At 38.5% G+C, this 18,151-nt stretch overlaps 1 protein-coding gene across 2 annotated transcripts; it reads right to left on the bottom strand.

Annotated features, from left to right (window-relative positions):
• Window positions 1–12,615: 12,615 nt before the first annotated feature.
• tpbgb (trophoblast glycoprotein b) lies at window positions 12,616–15,390 on the bottom strand. 2 transcript variants are annotated; one of them, XM_039747838.1, is made up of 2 exons: window positions 15,236–15,390; window positions 12,616–14,692 (listed from the first exon to the last, which is right to left on the bottom strand). In XM_039747838.1, the coding sequence occupies exon 2, from the start codon at window positions 14,456–14,458 to the stop codon at window positions 13,295–13,297; it is 1,164 nt and encodes a 387-aa protein (XP_039603772.1). In that variant the 5' UTR covers window positions 14,459–14,692; window positions 15,236–15,390; the 3' UTR covers window positions 12,616–13,294. The 2 variants fall into 2 exon arrangements, with proteins under 2 accessions (XP_039603772.1, XP_039603771.1); XM_039747837.1 differs by lacking the exon at window positions 15,236–15,390 and adding an exon at window positions 14,980–15,081.
• Window positions 15,391–18,151: the final 2,761 nt, after the last annotated feature.

Genomic DNA, 18,151 nt, shown 5'->3' with positions numbered 1-18,151 from the left:
ACAGTTGAAAGCAATATGTCCCTTTGGGCACACCTCCCCTTATTTTTTGTGTTAATGGAACTCAAGTGAGCTCCTAATGTACTGTACATGTCCCCCATAACTCTCCTCTCTCTCTCTCATGTTGATGTCTATCTCAGGGATCCCATATACCCAACTAGGCAGAGTGGCTTTTCTTTAAATAAATTGCCCGTACCTGGCCTTTTCGCTGTGCCAAGACAACCAAATGCCCATTCTGTCCATGGTAACTTCTTCACAATGAGTCAACCCATCACAATATTCAGTGATATTTTTAGGTAAATGCAGTCAGACTGCAATGTTTTAGAAAGTAAATCTGTAATTAAAAGCAGACATTGTTTTAATAGTTCTGGCAAATTGTATAATGAACAGAATGTATGATTCTTGGCATAAGCTACTGTCATTCATGTTTCTAAGTATATCCAAGCTGTATCAGCAGTATCCTTTTCTGTTTTTAAAGAACTTTGAGAAATCAAGCCTGTTTTCAGCAGGGGAGGAAAGTCATCACATTGAGAAGCTACATGGTGTCTGTCTACTTGTATAAACATCTTCCTTTACATTAAAATTCTAAATAAATCCATCATCTTTCTGCAAGTATGAAAGTCAGGGCAAAGACAGAAAAGTTTAAAAGAGTGATGTTAAAATATTCTTGGGAGGACAATATTTGATAGAAATATTGAATCTGTAACTTTATTCATCATTATTTTTTCACAAAAATAAAAAGGAAAGCAATGTAAGATAGCAAAAAAGATTAAAACAGCATTCATAATCCAAAGGAAAGAGTTGAAAAAAAACATGCAAATATACTGACATCCATCCTGACATGGGCTGCTGTCCTGTACAGGGGTTGTTCTTACCTTGCATCTAAAGCTTGCTGGGATAGGCTGTATCTTCCCCATGACCATGCTCTAGATAAGCAGGTTTAGAAAATTGATAGAAAGATGGTTATCATTAAAATCAATCAGAATAAAAACACAATGACTTGAACATAAATAGCAGTCAGTAGACAATGTGTGGAGAAACGGTATTAGTGGAATGAACAAAAAAGTCAGCGCTAGAAGAGTTACATGTGTAAAGGACAGATCAAAAATGAAGGAAAGAATTTGGGCCTTCAGAGGTGATCTAACCATTAGAATCCATGAAGTCACTTGGGCAGACCTGTCAGTCAATTAATTTTATATATCACCATACTGCACCATCACTACAAGTTTTACAGAGCAACAGAGACCATATCAACTTGGCAAACCTAATTAAACTAAATCAGTATTTATAACACTAACAACAACATGGAAATAAGACATCAATATTAACAACAAATGCAAAAAATCAATTGAATTCAGGGCTACCTGAATGATAAGTAGTCGACCTTCCTAATGCCTAGTGATATATCTTCATAAATGGGCTCAATCTAATCTAATGTTAGGTCACTTCTATCTAACTTCTAATGGGATAAAAACGACCAACTATTAAATACCCCACACTGGTCTGTAGCAATTTTACATTGGACTTGAACATTGCAGCCAATATTGGCCTTCATAGGTATCACTTTTCTGCAATTAAGCTGAGGTCTCAATCCTGAAAATGAACCCTTTAATCTCTCATGCACTAGGAATGTGGCATAAGGTAGAGAGACAACCTGGTCCTTTCATAACATGGCATACTTGTATCCCTATATTTCAAAAACCTGCCTTGCATATTGGTGGTGATCCCTTTGCTTTCCAGCACTGGGCCTAAAGTTGTATCCATACTATGGTGATATATTTAATAACTTAGGCCTTCAAAATCCTTAAAATCCTCCTTCTCTATTCCTCCTACCACCTTTTCTTCAATCTGTTTTTAAAGCATGTGGGATTCCAGTTTCATCCACTTTTGCATCCCACCCTTCATACTAATTCTCACCACACTATCCCATAGTTGGAAACCTTTATCGACTTAATCTTCATTGGTATGTAAGACATCTAATCAATCAAGTTTGTTCACCATTTATATTCTGCCCCACTTACACAACATGCCTATTGATTGATCTCTGACCCTAAATGCTAATTTCTCTTTTGAATACTCTGGGGATTGTGTACTGTACACATTCTGGGATTCCCCTTCAGTGAATAGGCTTTGCTGTTTTGTGTCTACTTTTCTTGCATTTTCTTTCTCTCAACTAACATTCCTCTTCTTGCTCATATCTTTTTACTACTAGACCTTTCTTTGGTTCATCTTTCTGTTCTCACTGGAAATCTTCCATTGCCCTTTCTCTTCAAGGCTGGAAATCATAGATTTTCAGTTTGACTTGTCTGGAACATCTTGTATGCAAAGAACAATGGGGCCTCCTCTCCCTCTAGCAGCAAATGGCCTGATATGGTAATGCAAGTGCATAAGGGTGTGTCTGGTGGTCCTCGATGTACCCCTGTCCATTAGCTTTTTCTTCAATGGAAGCAATATGGTGCTGCTCCTCACCTACTGGGCCATTCAGGCTTTTCTTTTATTGTTTTTAGATATCTAATCTTCACATAGCTGGTTTGGGGTCTGGGGTGGGCACCGTGTATAGGATGCTATTTTATTATATGTAAAATTTTAGCTTTTCAATAAAGCTTTGATAAAAAGGGGCTAAACTATGAAACAGTAATATTTTACAACGTAGTTGATTTTTAATGAAATGCAGACATAGTGTTAATCAAATTACAAGTACAGAATGTATTCTTCTGGAATAAGCTGCTGTCACTCAAGTTTCTATCTATACCCACGCTGTAGACATGTCTGCTTTTCAAACAACTTTGCCAAATCTATCATTTCAGTAAGGCAATGCTGGAAAAGAATTTCTACAAAACAAGAGCAGAACACTGAGCCTTTGGCTTTGATTTGTAAGTAATGCCACTTTACAATGCCATCTATCATAGGTAGATTGTTTCAGAAAACAGAAGAGACACAACTAAATGACCAGCATTGGAAAATCTTAGACATCACTGAGGTTAATGGGGTAAGCAGTGTAGCCATTCATTTTAGGAATAGCTAATGACAGCTTTACAAGTCACAGGCAAATTTTAGTACTTGGTAGCTGTCAAAAGACCACTGTAGCTGGGCCAGTTTATTGGCAAATGCTGACTGAATGCTAATTTAATTTATTTTACCTTTAACCATTTTTATTATTAAGTCCACTTCACTTTCAGGGAGCTAAAACTAGATCTGGGAACGTTACAGTAGATGCAAGCTTGGCTCAAGAGGCAAACAGAGCATGCACTCAAACAAAAATGCAAATTCAGATTCAGTAATCAACTGACCTGCTCTCTGGATTTGAACGTTACTAGTGCAATGGAAAAACTGAACCAAAGCGGAGTTGTGGCTTTGAGGCTAAGGATCTGCGCTGGTATTTGAAAGGCTGCCATACAGTTTAGTCAAATCCTGTTGCTGTCAGAATGGATCCTATTCTTTTGAGCCCTTAAGCAAGGCCCTTAACCTAATAATTGTTCTGGGGGCGCTGACCCTGTGCTCTGACCCCCAAAAGGTCATGTGAAAAGACAATTTCCCCTCAGGAATTAATAAAGTATCCTAAAGAATGGAGAAAAGTATCACATTGAGGTTAGGGCCATCCTAACCAATGGGCACTAGCTGGGGGCCCCAGGAGGATAGGGGCCTGCAATGATTCAGATGCCTATGTTTGTTTCTGTTTTGCTATCAAAACATGGGCCCCAGTGCACTACTTTGCTGGGGGTCTATGATGCTTTTAAGACGGCCCTGATTGAGGATGCAACATTTATATCTCAGTGAGAATACACTGCATTGTCCTTATTGCAAAATTCCTGGGTGTCATGTTTATCAGAAGCAGTGGCCAATGTTCCTCTGAACAGGAAGACAGTTTTTTTTTCCTTTGCTGCTGATCCCATGAGAAAGGTCATAGCTCACTGCATGCAAAATGAAAGTAAAAACAATGGTGTTTTTTTCCACTCACCTTTCATCAGGCTTTCCAATGTGAAGAGCTAAGTTCTACACTAATTAGCTGCTGGAAGACAGACTGGCCTACAACATAGGTGAGCCTGGAAGAAAGTATTGAAAATATGTCCTAACTTCACATAATTGACGGACTTAGGCCTACTTATGAAAACAGCAATCTTATAATGAAAAACTGAAGAATAAAATACGCTTGACATTAGTCTGGGAAATGGTGGCATACTGTTGAACAAAGAACTATGTCAAACAAGTAATAACTCATACTTGTGATGTGTGAAAATAGCCAAAGGAAGGACAGGAGAAAGGGGCGTTGAAACTGATGGGGTTAATTTAGCTCACTGCTCCACTGAGATGCTCCTTTCAGCGTGCTGAATAACACGTGCCTTCAATTACACCTGCAGAGTGTCAGAGGAGCTTTCATTTATAAAGCAGGCTTCTTAAAGTGTTTTCACTGATTGCCAGAGACAACACAAGAAGCAGGCGGGTGAACAAAAATCATCAGCTCACCAGCATGATAAACATTACTGTGTGTATTACAGAGGTGTTGTGTTTAATTTTAAAGAGCCTTAGGGAGGCCTGCCAAAGTTTGACAGACTCATGCTATCTTACTGGCTACACTTTTATAGACATTAAGCATTTAGGAAATGTGAGCACATAATCAAGGGTGCCGCAGGAAACATTACTTGAGGAGTGTATTGGCTAGTGGACAATAAACACCACATGCATTAGGAAAGACTTAAAAAAAAGTTGTGCCTTACATTTACAGGGACATGCAGCCATAGTATGAGCTTTACATCCCTTGTTAAAATATATGTTTGCAACTTCCAATCCAGATAAACATTTCGTATCTCTAGGTTAGCTAAAAAAAAAAAATACTTCATTTACATTGACTGTCACAGTTATGAGACAAAATGAATATTGAAAAACCATGGATACACAGGGCAGAACAGTTGTAAGCAACCCTGCTTGCTAAGTCCAGGTGAACGGCCATAGCCTGTGCAGAGTCTGTGTGGGATGTCCGTGTGTCTGTGTATACCCCTTATCTACATCAGATGGATGCTCATGGAGACAAGTGACTCTAATTTGTCCCAGTATTTGTATGAGTGATCATGTGAGTGAGTATGCCTTGTGATGGACTAACAGCCTATCTAGGATTACCTCCATTTCCATTCAGTACTTACTGGCAACGTCTGTAGCTTCTCAAAAGCCTGAAATTGACAAAGTGGGTTCTGTAAGTTAATAGATATGGGTACACATAAAAAATCCATTCTGTAATTAACATTACATTCCAGTAATTAGTTACACACATTATGTCCCCATTATGTTAAATTTAACTACTAGGATAAATGAATGCACAGTATAAAATAGTCTTTAATGGTGTGCAACTTGTAAAATGAATGTCACTAAATCAGCATGACTACAAAATGTCAATTTATTAAGTGCAAAATAAATCATAGCTATACAGTTAGTAACAACATATGGAAGAGCTGTTTTACTATTCCCATGCTCTGCCCCCCACGCAGCTCCTGAGACTGAGTGGTGCCAGATGTGTGCCGCCCACTGGCTCCTATGGAGAGTGTCCTGGAAGCTTTAACCCAAAACAGCCATAGTTAATTCTAGCTCTAGCTGTGAATCCATACATCCACAGAGCAACTTCACATTCTGTTTGGCAATACAAGTTTCGCCCAAGGAGACAGATACAATGTCCCAAACATCCCAAGTTAAATTAGTGGTATCCTTCACCTAGGGAGTCAATTTATCAATTGTGGCAGATGGCTGGGGATGGTACCCAGCCGGGACGTCAAGGAGGACCAGAGGAGGGCTTGCGCCTCCTCCAGACCATGAGGGGGCGACTGCCCTTGTTACACTTGGGGCCACGGGTGCAGAGCTTGTAGGCTCAACCTTTGCGGGGGCCCGTGGTCACTGCCAGGGGGCGCCACAGTGCCTGGATAGCCCTGGACCTCAGCACTTCTGCCACACCAGAAAGTGCTGGGGGGAAGAAGACTGGGGACACCCAGAAGGCTTCTTGCGCAGCCGGTACTTCCGACACACAGGGGAGTGTCGGGAAGCACCTGGAGCCCATCGGGGCTTGTATAAAAGGGGCCGCATCCTTTCATTCGAGGACTGGAGTCGGGCGAGGAGTGGACGAAGTCTTGCTGGAGAAGAGTGGAGGCGGCCTGAAGAAGGCAGGCACTGGAAGGAGAGGCCTGGACTTTGGGGTTCAGTGCATGGGCACTGAGTTGTGCACTAAAGTAAAACTGTAAATGGTGTAAATAAAGATGTGTGTGTTGGGTGACAAAGCGTTGTCCGCCTGTCTGTGTCCGGGGCACATTCCACACAATCTTTATCTTATCTGCACCTTTCATATAATCACAAGTTATACACAGTACCAACATAAAACAACAACACACACTGTAAAATAATACAAAACCAGAACAGACAGCAGTCTTAAACCCACTTAATACAGTTCAGGGTCACAAGAGTGTTGAGCCAGACTGGTGTACACATTTCACCCACACCAACCCTCTGCTTTTCTCTCAACACTGGCTTCTAAATTGCCTGCAGACAGAACATTATCTTGCCAGATGGGACTTGTGTTATTATTTGAAATATTCTTGTGCATTAAAAAAGATGGGTGCCAATAACTTTGGTCAGTTTCAATTGTGGGTTCTTCTTCTATCGTGGAGAGGTACCATTAAATTTGTCCATGTCTGTGATGGATGAGGCTCCTCAGTTCTTACTCCCAAACTGTGGAACGAGATTTCCATTGTCATCTGATCATCTCCCAATCTCTTGATGTTCAGGTGCTCGTCTTTCACTTTAGACTTGTCCTGTCTGCCCTGTTTCTGAATGACTGATTTGATTAATCATCAAACTTTTTTTAAGTTCTAGTGTTTCATCAAGCACTGGGAATTGTATAGCTGTGGCACTATGTTTTTCATGCTTAATTTGTTTTCTCTATTACTTGCTAACTTTGTACTTTACAATCACCCACACTGTATTTTATGGTTTGTTTCTGTAAGTTGCCTTAGATAAAGACAACTGCTAAAATGACAGTGAATGATAAAAATGAGCAGCATCAGAAGTGATGCAGGAAATGATCCTGGACGGGGTACAAGTCAACTGCAAAGTACGTTCACAGAGGTCCAACTTGAAAATGACAAGTAAACTAATATGCTTATCTTTGAGAAGTGGCTGGAAAACATGCAGACACTTGGAAGATATGCAGGCACAGTAGTTTGAACCTAAGATGCTGAAGCTGTAAGGCAGCAGCATGAAGTTCTGTGCCACTATGCTTCTGCCAAAAGAAAGATAACTGAAACCCTAAACATATCCTGGCAACACATGATAATATTAAAATGAATGACCTGAATGTAAAATGGGTAAGAATTATCTGACAGTATGGTCAGCATTAGTATTGTAGAAAATCAAGTCTAAAAGAATTAAATAAAGACACAACAGAAAAAAGCAACAGGGATTTGCAGGTATAATGAGATCTGGGCATTAGGAATGACAGACTAGCTGAGAGACCTAAACAGAGAGCTCCTTAGGGTAGAAACCATAAAGGTGAAAAAGCTTTCATTCAAAGTGGGCATTTAACATAGTAATATGGCCGGAGGGGTCTAAAATGTTAATACAGCAACCACAGAGACAAGAGGGAATTGGGGTTGACAGAATTTATGACTTTTCAAAGGTAGCTGATGAACACTGAGGAAATCTTCAGATAGGAAGCTAGCATATGTGAGAGGACTGAGAGGTGATGTAGTGAGAAGGCAATCTCTAAACTGTTGGTAGGTTAGCTGCTATAATAAAAACACTCAAACTCACAATAATCCACATCACCACAATTCTGCATCTACTGTAAATGAGGAGGCTGTTCTTGCTTCTTATTCCCTCCTCCGTTGTCTTCATCTTCATCATCTGTCACTACCACAGCCCATCAGTTTAGCTTGTGCCACGACAGGACTCGAGGGTGGGCCTAAAGAATAATTTGGTTATCAAGTAACACCGTCTTCTTAAAAGCCCTTAGGAACAGAATGGTTCTTTCACTTATAAGCCCATTTACTCAAAACTCCTGCTGGGTTTTGTATTCTTCTAAACATGACATAATATTAATAATATGTTTAATTTATACATGAACTGAAATAGTTAAATACTGAACTGTATTACAGTAATCCTTTACATGGAGCCAATGCTGCCAAAAGAGCATGAGGCAGGCTTCACCCCCTAGCGCAGGACATCCTACATCTCAGTACTAACAAGCGAGGTAATATGAGGGCTTATTGATCTGTTAAACTTAATCTTCATTTGAAAATTGTTCAGCAGTACAACAGATTATCATCCCCTTCTGGCATGCCCCTTGGGCTAGACAGCAGCACTTTTCCTACTACTGTTTTTCTTCTAATTGCAAATGTCTCTGGGTCCCAAGATACTGATGAATCCTCTCCAGCGGGATGCCATGAAGCAAGCAGTTTCCTTCTTTGATTATTACTGCTATCAAAATATTTAGAAAAGCACACAAGTTGTAGTAATGTTCTTAACTCTCTAGCCCCAGTGACAATACCCACCCAAAACAAACGTCTGAGCGGAAAGTGCCTGAACTCCTCTGTGCAGCTAAGCAGAGTGAATTGTGTTGCTTGTGGCAAAGGTCCATACACTTAGGGAATGAAGAGTCAACTGCAATAACATTTAACTTACAGGGGAATGTAAGCTATACTGCATTTCATAGTGTTTAGCATTTACTTCTTCTCTTGAACCTGCCAAATATAATAACACATTCAAAAATGCACCTTCAAAGAAATTTACATAACCTTAATGCAGCTTACACTATGAAGTCTTACAGAATATACATGCATATCCACAATTTTCTGAAATTTTAGATGTGCAATCCAGAAATGGCACATAAAAGCCTAATTAGTCAAGATTTAAAGCGATTACAGCACACATTCCTGTGAGGATTTTTGCTGTTTAGTATAACATACAATACATTACCTTTCCCCAAAAGCATGTTTTCAATGAGAGGAAAAGAGATAAAAGCCTTTACAAATTCATCTTTCATAAGCCATTTGCTGCACATCAATGTCAATAGTTCTTCTTAGATTGCAGAAGTTACAAAGCATAAGGGAGATGAAGACATCTGTTTGTCAAAAAACAGAACAGAAATGGATTTTTAATTGTAATTTGCACATGCAGAGAACAAAAATCTGCAACACTTGTATCAGAAGCAATTAAAAAATGTGTTTAAATTTTGAGAGGCTTGACAGTATTTTCCAGCTCATTCCAGCTGTACCATGATAGTTAAAGGACCTGCATCTTGTTTTTAATTTCAAACAGCTGAAAAATTGATTCATGAAACAAAGAACAACAAGAGTGCCGAGTGAAATTAACAAAATGATGTCACAGTGTTCCCAGAGGATCACTAGGTTACGAATATCACTCCCACAATGCAGCTGACAGACAATTCCCTGCACATGCTACCAGCAGGAGTAGAGAATCCCAAAGGAGAAACTAAATCAAATCAAAGTACACATGAGTCAAAAATGAGGATTAAACACAACTCACTATTTGAAAAGTGTCCACTTTTGTTTTTAGGGGCTGTATGACTAAATGTCAGTCAGGAAGAATGTCACCTTAACAGCTGATGGTGACTGTAAAATTCACAGCTATCACAAGTGAGGAGGATTTTAAATGATAGTTTCACTAATTATAAACTTGATGAAGAAAAATATTTATGCATATCTTTCCTCAATATTAACAACTACCACACTTTCCACTCAAACCCAAAAGCAGGACCTGACAGGAAATAAATCCTAATTTACAACTACTTACAAACTGGATGGTGAATAAGAAGGATGGGGATGCGTGACACCCTACAGTATAACAGTAACATAAACTTAATGAGATTCACCAATATGTTTGCATTGTTTCCAACACAACCAAAAAGCTGAAAATTAAAACTCCTATAACATGGCAGCAGTGAAAGGTTGCCACCTAGTGTCCACAGAGGCAATTACATAAAACTTCTCTATTTTTTCTTTCTGCATTAGCTATTTAGATTTAAAAATGCACATATTAGAATATAAAAAAAGTTTTACGTTTTGAAAAACTTCATATGGTTTGTGTTAATTAATGGACTCTTCAGCAATCGCCTGACCGCAATATCCACAAAATGAATCAGACAGCAGCAGTAAAACCTCTGGAAGGACACGAAAAAAGAATCAGAAAGGATCAGAGTTCAAAGCACTCCTGCCACATCACATAAACCATTCAGAAACATTAAGCTAGTCAAAATGGTGACTTTACAAAAAGAATGCGTTTTCATTTTATTAGGAGATGAGCAAATATGCTTCCTAATCATTTGCAGCTTATTGAGTCTCTTTTAGTATAAATGTCATTGATAATAAGTTGCTTACAAGCAGAAGGCTGAAGTAAGTGACTATGCAATTCATTGGATCTGGAAGGCAGTCCAAAGTCTTCTTGGGGATGGGGTTAGAAAAGCAGGGGGTTTGGTTTTGGGTACAGAGAAAAACTCCATGCAGTTGCAGACACAGGGAGTACATTGAACCTCCACAGATACCCAGCCAATATATCTGATTCATGTCTTCTTTTAGTTTATAAGAGTTTAAGAAAAATCCTTGCAGACTCGCACAGCCAGTGGCTGGATACAGGATTTCAGCATATAACTGCCAGACTTTTAAGAAGGCATCACTAAGCACTGTATCACTGTGCTATAAATAATTGCTTGTAGAGATGGACTATTTTCAGTACAGTAGACTTTAACATCATTTCCATAAAGACCAACTCCAACTAACCCAGGTTAAACAATTTTAAAGATTACTGAATATATTAAGAATGCACTATGCACTTTTCCATATACTAAATGGACCAGTTAACAAATAAATGCATACAAAAAATAAAATAAAATAAGGAAAACTCAGTGTCACTTAAGGAAAGAATTTAAAGAACCACCATAGTCTGTCCTGTTTCTATTGCCGTACATTGCTTTGAATTTTTCCTTCTAAAAATTGGTAACACATCATGCAGAACAAGGCTGAACACTGTGAAACATCTGGGCTAAAAAACAAAATGCTAAAAAAAAACACCCAGGAGCTGTTTTGACACATTTATAGTTTAATATATTAATATAATTCATTTTTCAAGAAGGCAAATTCCCTTGAATATGTGACATGAAAACCAGTCCTAACTCCTTCTAGACAAAAAAAAAGAATTCAGAAAAAAAAAAAAGGAATGAAGCAGTTAATACACACAGACCTTGATTAGCAGGGGGTCACTGGGCAGACTAATGAGTGAGCAAAAAAAAATGAAAGTGCATAAACTCATTTGCCTGCAAATCGTACCCTCTGCCCGAGCAGCATATGCTGTATACTACATTTTTAAACCCTGAAACTCCAGTCAAAAACTATCCAACACTTTTGAGGACAAATGGCATTTGACAATCTTATTTCAGAAAGTAGCAAGATTAACAATCAGAAGGCTTACAATGCAAAATGCAGAGCTGTCTAATAAACTGAGAGTGTCATCTGCAATTTAAAGCTACTTAATAGATAAGCACTATGCATATATATATATATATATATATATATATATATATATATATATATATATATATATATATATATAATATATATATGAAACATTATAGCCTGCCTTAGCTATATTTGCTGACCTATTTCTCTCTGAAGCTCAGTGCAAGGAAAATGAAACCTACTATGACAAATATCATTATCCTATTATCTATCTAGGTAACAGTTATCTTTACATGTCACTTTACTCAGTTATATATTAGGGAATTGTTTATGCTTAGTTTGCTGCAACACATAACCATACAAATAAGAGAGTTACCAATGCATGCAAAAATTAGAAAGGAGATGAACAATGAAACTTTTGACTACTCCTATGTAGTGCATTGATAGCTCTTTGTTCCTTGGACTTCAAAATTGTCTTCTTTTCTGTGATATTATTAACCTCCAATGTAAATTATGCAATACTGAAATATACCATTTGGCTTTGTGTCAATTTTGAAAACTTAAAACAATGTTGTAAAACAACAGTCACAAGAAACATCTCTGATTATTCAAAAAACTTGTAATAGTTACTGGATTTTACACAGATGTACATATATATATATATATATATATATATATATATATATATATATATATATATATATATATATATATATATACAAACACACCAGTGAAATTGTTCAGTGCTATAACACATTTTGAGCTGCATGCTTTCAGCATTACCAACTATTCAGAACCATGCAAAACTGCAAATGCATATTAAATGGATCACTAAATGTGAGTTGTTTTCAGATTACATTAATAAAGTCTTCATTACAATTACTAATGGTTGACTGCAATGATGTAATAATTGAATTAAAGTTCAAATAATATGACAAAGGTATTTTAATCACTGTGAAGTGAGCACTCAGAATAAATCAAAGCCCCTAATTTCCCCCTCTGAGGAATGTTGATACTTTTTACACTGCTCTGCCATGACTCAAAACAATATAAAGGTTCCAATGGTGTTGCTCATAAAATTAACTTTCATTGTTACATTCTGTGAAAATAATCATTCTGTATCCCTCCGCTCAGCACTTTTATTATACTTTTTTAAAATATAAACTGGACAAAATAACATTCTCCAACCAATTTAATCCAAGTCAGGGTCACAAAACTACAAGTTTTCCAACTGGTTATTTAAGTGGTGAACATTCCCAACCCTTTTCCACTTGATTAGCTTAACTACTGATAAGAATGATTAATTTATGAAAGGAAGAGCAAAGATAGACATAATAAAAATTCAAAGCATTTGAACACGCTTTACCTTTATCTATCATTTATGTAGTGCTTTTCTTTGTTATACATATAGAAAACCGATTAATTTTGTGTCAGCAGCCAAGAGCTCAATTAATGTATAGCTTCGTTTTACTGCTTAAACATGCAACTCACAATGATCTGTCACAACAGAAGAGTCAGACATCCCAAGGACATAAAATTGAGATATACAAAGGAAAGGTTGGGTAAATACTTCTTACTGGAATTGTAAAAATCCTCCAAAGTCTGAATGTTTCTTATGTTTTCAAGAATGGGTGGGGGAGTTGGGGGTCTCCCCAGTGAAATACAGATATAAAAACGGAGTGGCATGGGGACCAGGAAATGTGCAGCTTGAAGTGGCAAAAAAATAAAAATGTCATCTATGGTCACTGGCAAGCACATGAGTTAATCCCCTTTTGTTCCTTTAAAAATGGAGAATTTCATTCATGCACAGAAAATAAAAAATAGTCAGAGTCTTGTAGCCCCCACAGCTCAATTTAAACATCTGAATTTAGGCTGAGATTTGTCAGTCTGGGGTCCGTGTTTATCTCATAACGGTAGTGATAACCTTCCATGTGGTCTCTGCACGCATCCCTGATATTATAAAGCCACTTCTTGATACCTTTTCGGTTAAGGTACAAGACAAGCAGGAATATGACACCTATCAACGCCAGCACTATACCCAGAAACACGTAGGAGGTCTGCAGAACTCTCTTCATATCCTCGTAGTTGCAGTCCACCTGCGAAGGATCGACGTCCAGCAGTAGGATACGTCGCAGGGGATCCGGGAACTCACAGCTCAGACTGGCTTTGTCCACAACTATGTCTGTACGGCGAAGCCACGCCACAAAGTCTTCAATGTTGCAATCACAACTCCAGCTGTTGTCCGATAGCTGCACCTGAATGTCCGGCTGTGCGTCCAGGCTGCGCAAAGTCGAGTTGCACAGCGTTTTTAATGCGTTGCTCCTCAAGTCCAGCTGATGTAGACTTAGATTTCTAAAAGTGCCATTTCGCAAATTCACTAACAAGTTATTCCTCAAATCCAGGTTCTTCAGATTGACCAGCCCCGAAAAGGTGTCACCGGGAAGAACCGGCAGCTGGTTATCAGACAGATCCAGGCTGACTAGATTTGCCAGGCTCCCGTTTTGCAGCAGCGCAAATAGATCGGGCATAACCGAGCTGTTGGCCATTGCACTGCTTAGGTTCAGCTCCCGTAAAATATTATTGGCACCGAATGCTTTAAAGCTAAATGTGAGGATTTGATTGTGGCTCAAATCGAGCACCCTCAGGTTGGGCATTTTGGCAAAGACCTGAGGGTCGATTGACGTAATCCTATTACTACTAAAATTCAGATTAACCAGTTGGTCTAAAGGATCTGGGAAGGAGTTCGATCTGAGTTCCTTAATAAAGTTGCCCGTTACGAACAGAATCTTGACGCTGGGTGGGATGTCTTTGGGAACATCAGTTAGATTTTGACTGAGGCATTTCACGATCACTCTATTGCCCGGGCTCGAGCACTCGCAACTCTGTGGGCAAGGTATGGTCTGTGCCGACAGCAGGCGTAAAATCCCCAGAAAAGCGAGAAGAGCTGCGGGCGGGTGGCACCGCTTTCCTGGGTTAAGTCCCACTACAACACAAAAGAGAGGGCCCGCAATTGACATTTTTTAAATCGTAAATTCTGTGGTGTGGCGCAAATATTGCACTTCAGGTATCTCAGCTGTAAAAAAAATACAAGCAGGCTCAAACTTCTCTTGATGAAAAAACAAGCAAACAAACAAAAAAACAAAAAAGTATCTTGCAGGACGCTATACGGGCATCCTGTCAGCCTCTCCAAGCCGGGCTGGGATCTCCGCGTCTCGCATCGTTCTTCGCCAGGAGCCACACATCACCCCGATCTGAAAGTAAAGCAGACACGCATCGTTAGATATATGTTTAACAAATAGAAACTACTAAAAATTGGCTTTCATAAAAACGCACAGCTCTTTTTATTTCCCTCCTTTAAGTTGGGTGAGTTTTCTTCGGTGTCTTATTACAGCGATCCTTTCAACATACTCCCGGATCTTCTTCCCACTGCCTGGAGTTAATTCTTGCAGAAGATAATAAAGCAAATTGCCTACACCACCCCCAGAAGTATTAGAGAATAGGGATCGATCATTTCACGTACGTCAAGTAAAGTCCTTACCGCGAATAATGGATGTATGGGGATTCCTTAATAGTTTTCTAAATCGCTTCTCCCCCTCAGTCCCTTCTCCCTTTCTCCTCCGGTTACTTCACAATGAGAACGCCTCCCAAAGTGCAGTGTACATTACTCAGTGGGAAATACCACTCCAGCTACAAAGGGGTGGTGGATCCTAATGTTCTTCTTCCAGCTAACGATGGTAAAGTTTTTGCTCTACTTTAGTTTCGCACTTTGAAATTTATGTTTAGACTCCACTTACTTTTTCTGTATCAGTTGACGAGTTAGTCGAACACACCGCCGGTCCGCTTTAAAGTGCGAATGTGATTCATTAGCCTACAGTTCCAAATTCCTCGAGTCGGTGGCACTTGAACATCTGGCACGCATCTCAACCAAAACTGAGGATGCGAGTACAAAGCAACGGAAATATCTCCATTTTGGCTGGATATGATTTCATCCAATCGGGCAGCCGGAAACACCCAATTGCCTTAGTATTGGTGAAAGCTTGTGTCGGGGCGGGACGTTTGTCATTCTTGAAACTGTAATTTTTTTCTATTGTTTTCTTAACGTCAGACAGGTAATATTGCAGCAGGTAATTTCTCCCGATTTGTGCCTCGATATTTTGAAGTGCATAACTGCTGAAAATCAAATCAAAAGTAATTCCAACTTTTCTAACGAAACATGAAAGCGAGCGAGAATTATTTAAAATTAGCAAAGTACAGTATATGTTGATGCTACTGTGTTCAGTTTCCGAACAGTTTTATTAAAACACTTTTTTATGTGATTTAATTTCAGTAATAAAACTTTACAGAGGCATTATTCAGGGCCTGTGTAACTTTATGCCTACGCATACATCCAATGGAAACTTAAACATAATCCGTTAGGCAGACCCAATAGGGGATCCGTACAGTATAATGCATCTATTAGTCACGTACTGCTACGTAACAGGAGCTTAACACTGGTATTGTTTGTGGTATGTCTCTTGTATCACTGCCCTATTTACATTTAAAATGCTCAGATTGAAGAGTGTAGTGTATTGCAGGGGTACTCACATCTTATTAATTCTGATAGGGTACCCTTGGTGAACTGGTCAAACAAAAAACATGTCAAAAAGTATTTCTCCAATGCAGACAAAAATGTGGCAAGGTTTAGCCTTCTGACTCACAACCAGAAGGATTGGAGTCCATCAGACACTCTCAGGATCTGTAGAAAGTCACAGTCATGGCTTCCATGCTTTTGCATGTGAGTGGTGCCCAAAGGTCTGAGACCATTAGATCATTTATATGCATTTACAGTCTTTTGTCATATATTTGGTGTTACCTCATCACCCACTAGAAGAAAAGTGGGCGTCAATGTCAATGCAGAACTATAAAATTGACTTTGATGATGGAAACTGGGATTTAAGATGAAGAATGTCATTTAAGTGGCAGTGAGGCAACTGAAGCTTATATGACTCACATCTATTCATGAAATAGGCTCTGAAACAAAGCTTGGCAATGTGTTTTAGTTTTCTAAGGTACATCTATGGAAGATGTCATGTTTTGTAAGAATGGTAACGTACACAAGCTCCTATGCTGGGTGTTGCACCTTTGGAGCTTGTTAACAGCGGAACAATAGGTTATTTCAGTGCAACAGTGACTCACAGAGGGTGAAACTAAAAACCTAACATTACCATCCTTAGAGAAAATGCATTCTTTTCCCAAAAGCTTAATGGTGAATGATTTTGAAGTCCCTATAGGATGACTTTGATGCTTATGTCGTTAATGATGTAAATACTGGGAGGATCATGAATGGCAGTGAAATAGTCAGCAGATTATTTGTGCTGGAAACAGTTCTCTGAGGAACCATGGGTGGGTTCAGTTTCCTGTCTATACAAATTGTGTTTTCTGGGCTTGGAGAAGATTTTTGACTGAAGGTGACATCTTATGAAATGTACCGCAAGAGTTTGGGATTCCATGGTTATTGCTACATGATACACAGTCCCATTTTTTTGGAACAAGCATTTTGTTTGCATATTTGGCATTTAATCTTATCTTTCTGAAGTGGAATTTCACAAAGAAATCTTGTCATCCTGTGCCCTTTTCTCCTTGGGAATTTCATTTAGGCTCAGAGGATACCACTTTTCAGAACTGTGTGAGTTGCATCCCTTCAGTTTGTGGAAACTGTTGTCCTCTTGGTCTATACTATGGATTACTTTTAAAAACATATTTTAAAGTTACTCTGCAAAGGGCTCAATGTATATTTATTTATTAATTTATTTATTTAATAGATTAAGTGAACTCTCTCCTGCTTTAGACAAAGAGATTCCTAGACTTATATATATATATATATATATATATATATATATATATATATATATATATATATATATATATATATACAGTATATATATATATATATATATATCATACAGTGGATTCAGAAAATATTCAGACCCCTTACCTTTCTGTACACTTTATTGAGTTGTAGATTTAATTTTAAATGAATAATGTGCAATTTTTGTACATCAATCTATAGTTAATAACACATAATGACAAAGTGATTGAAAACATGTTTTCAATGAAGTTTGCAAATTTACTAAGAACTAAAAACTGAAATCTCCCATTCATAGAAACATTCAGACTCTTAATTAAGTACTTTGTAGATGGTCATTTATCATTCTTCCTGGCAGACCATCTAAAGCTCCATTAGATTTGTTAGGAAGCGTCTGTAAACTGTCATCTTCATGTCTCTCCACAGATGCTCTAAGGAGTTTAAGTATGTATTTTGACTGGATCACTCAAGGACAATCAGAGACTTCTTCCGAAACTACTCCAGTGTTGACTTGGTTGTATGCTCTGACTCATTGTCATACTGAATGGTGAACCATCACCCTAGTCTGAGTTTACATGCACGCTGGAGCAGATATTCTTTAAGGATATCTCTTTATTTAGCTGCATTAATTCTTCCCTCAGTTCTGACTAGTTTACCTGTCCCTGCTGCTGAGAAGCACCCCCATAGTATGATGCTGCTACCATGATGCATCACTGTAGTCACAGTATTAAGTAGATGATAGGCAGTTATTGGTCTTCGCCAGACATAATGCTTTGGAGTTCTTCCCAAAGCAATTAGTTTTTGTCTCATCAGACTAGACAATCTTTTTCCTCGTGCTCTCAGAGTCCTTAAAATGCTGTTCGGT

The sequence above is a fragment of the Polypterus senegalus genome, chromosome 3 (genome assembly GCF_016835505.1).
Source record: "Polypterus senegalus isolate Bchr_013 chromosome 3, ASM1683550v1, whole genome shotgun sequence".
In the NCBI taxonomy this organism is placed as follows: domain Eukaryota; kingdom Metazoa; phylum Chordata; class Cladistia; order Polypteriformes; family Polypteridae; genus Polypterus; species Polypterus senegalus.
The sequence above is the reverse complement of the archived record's forward strand: the minus strand, read 5'-3'. Positions and strand labels throughout refer to the sequence as shown.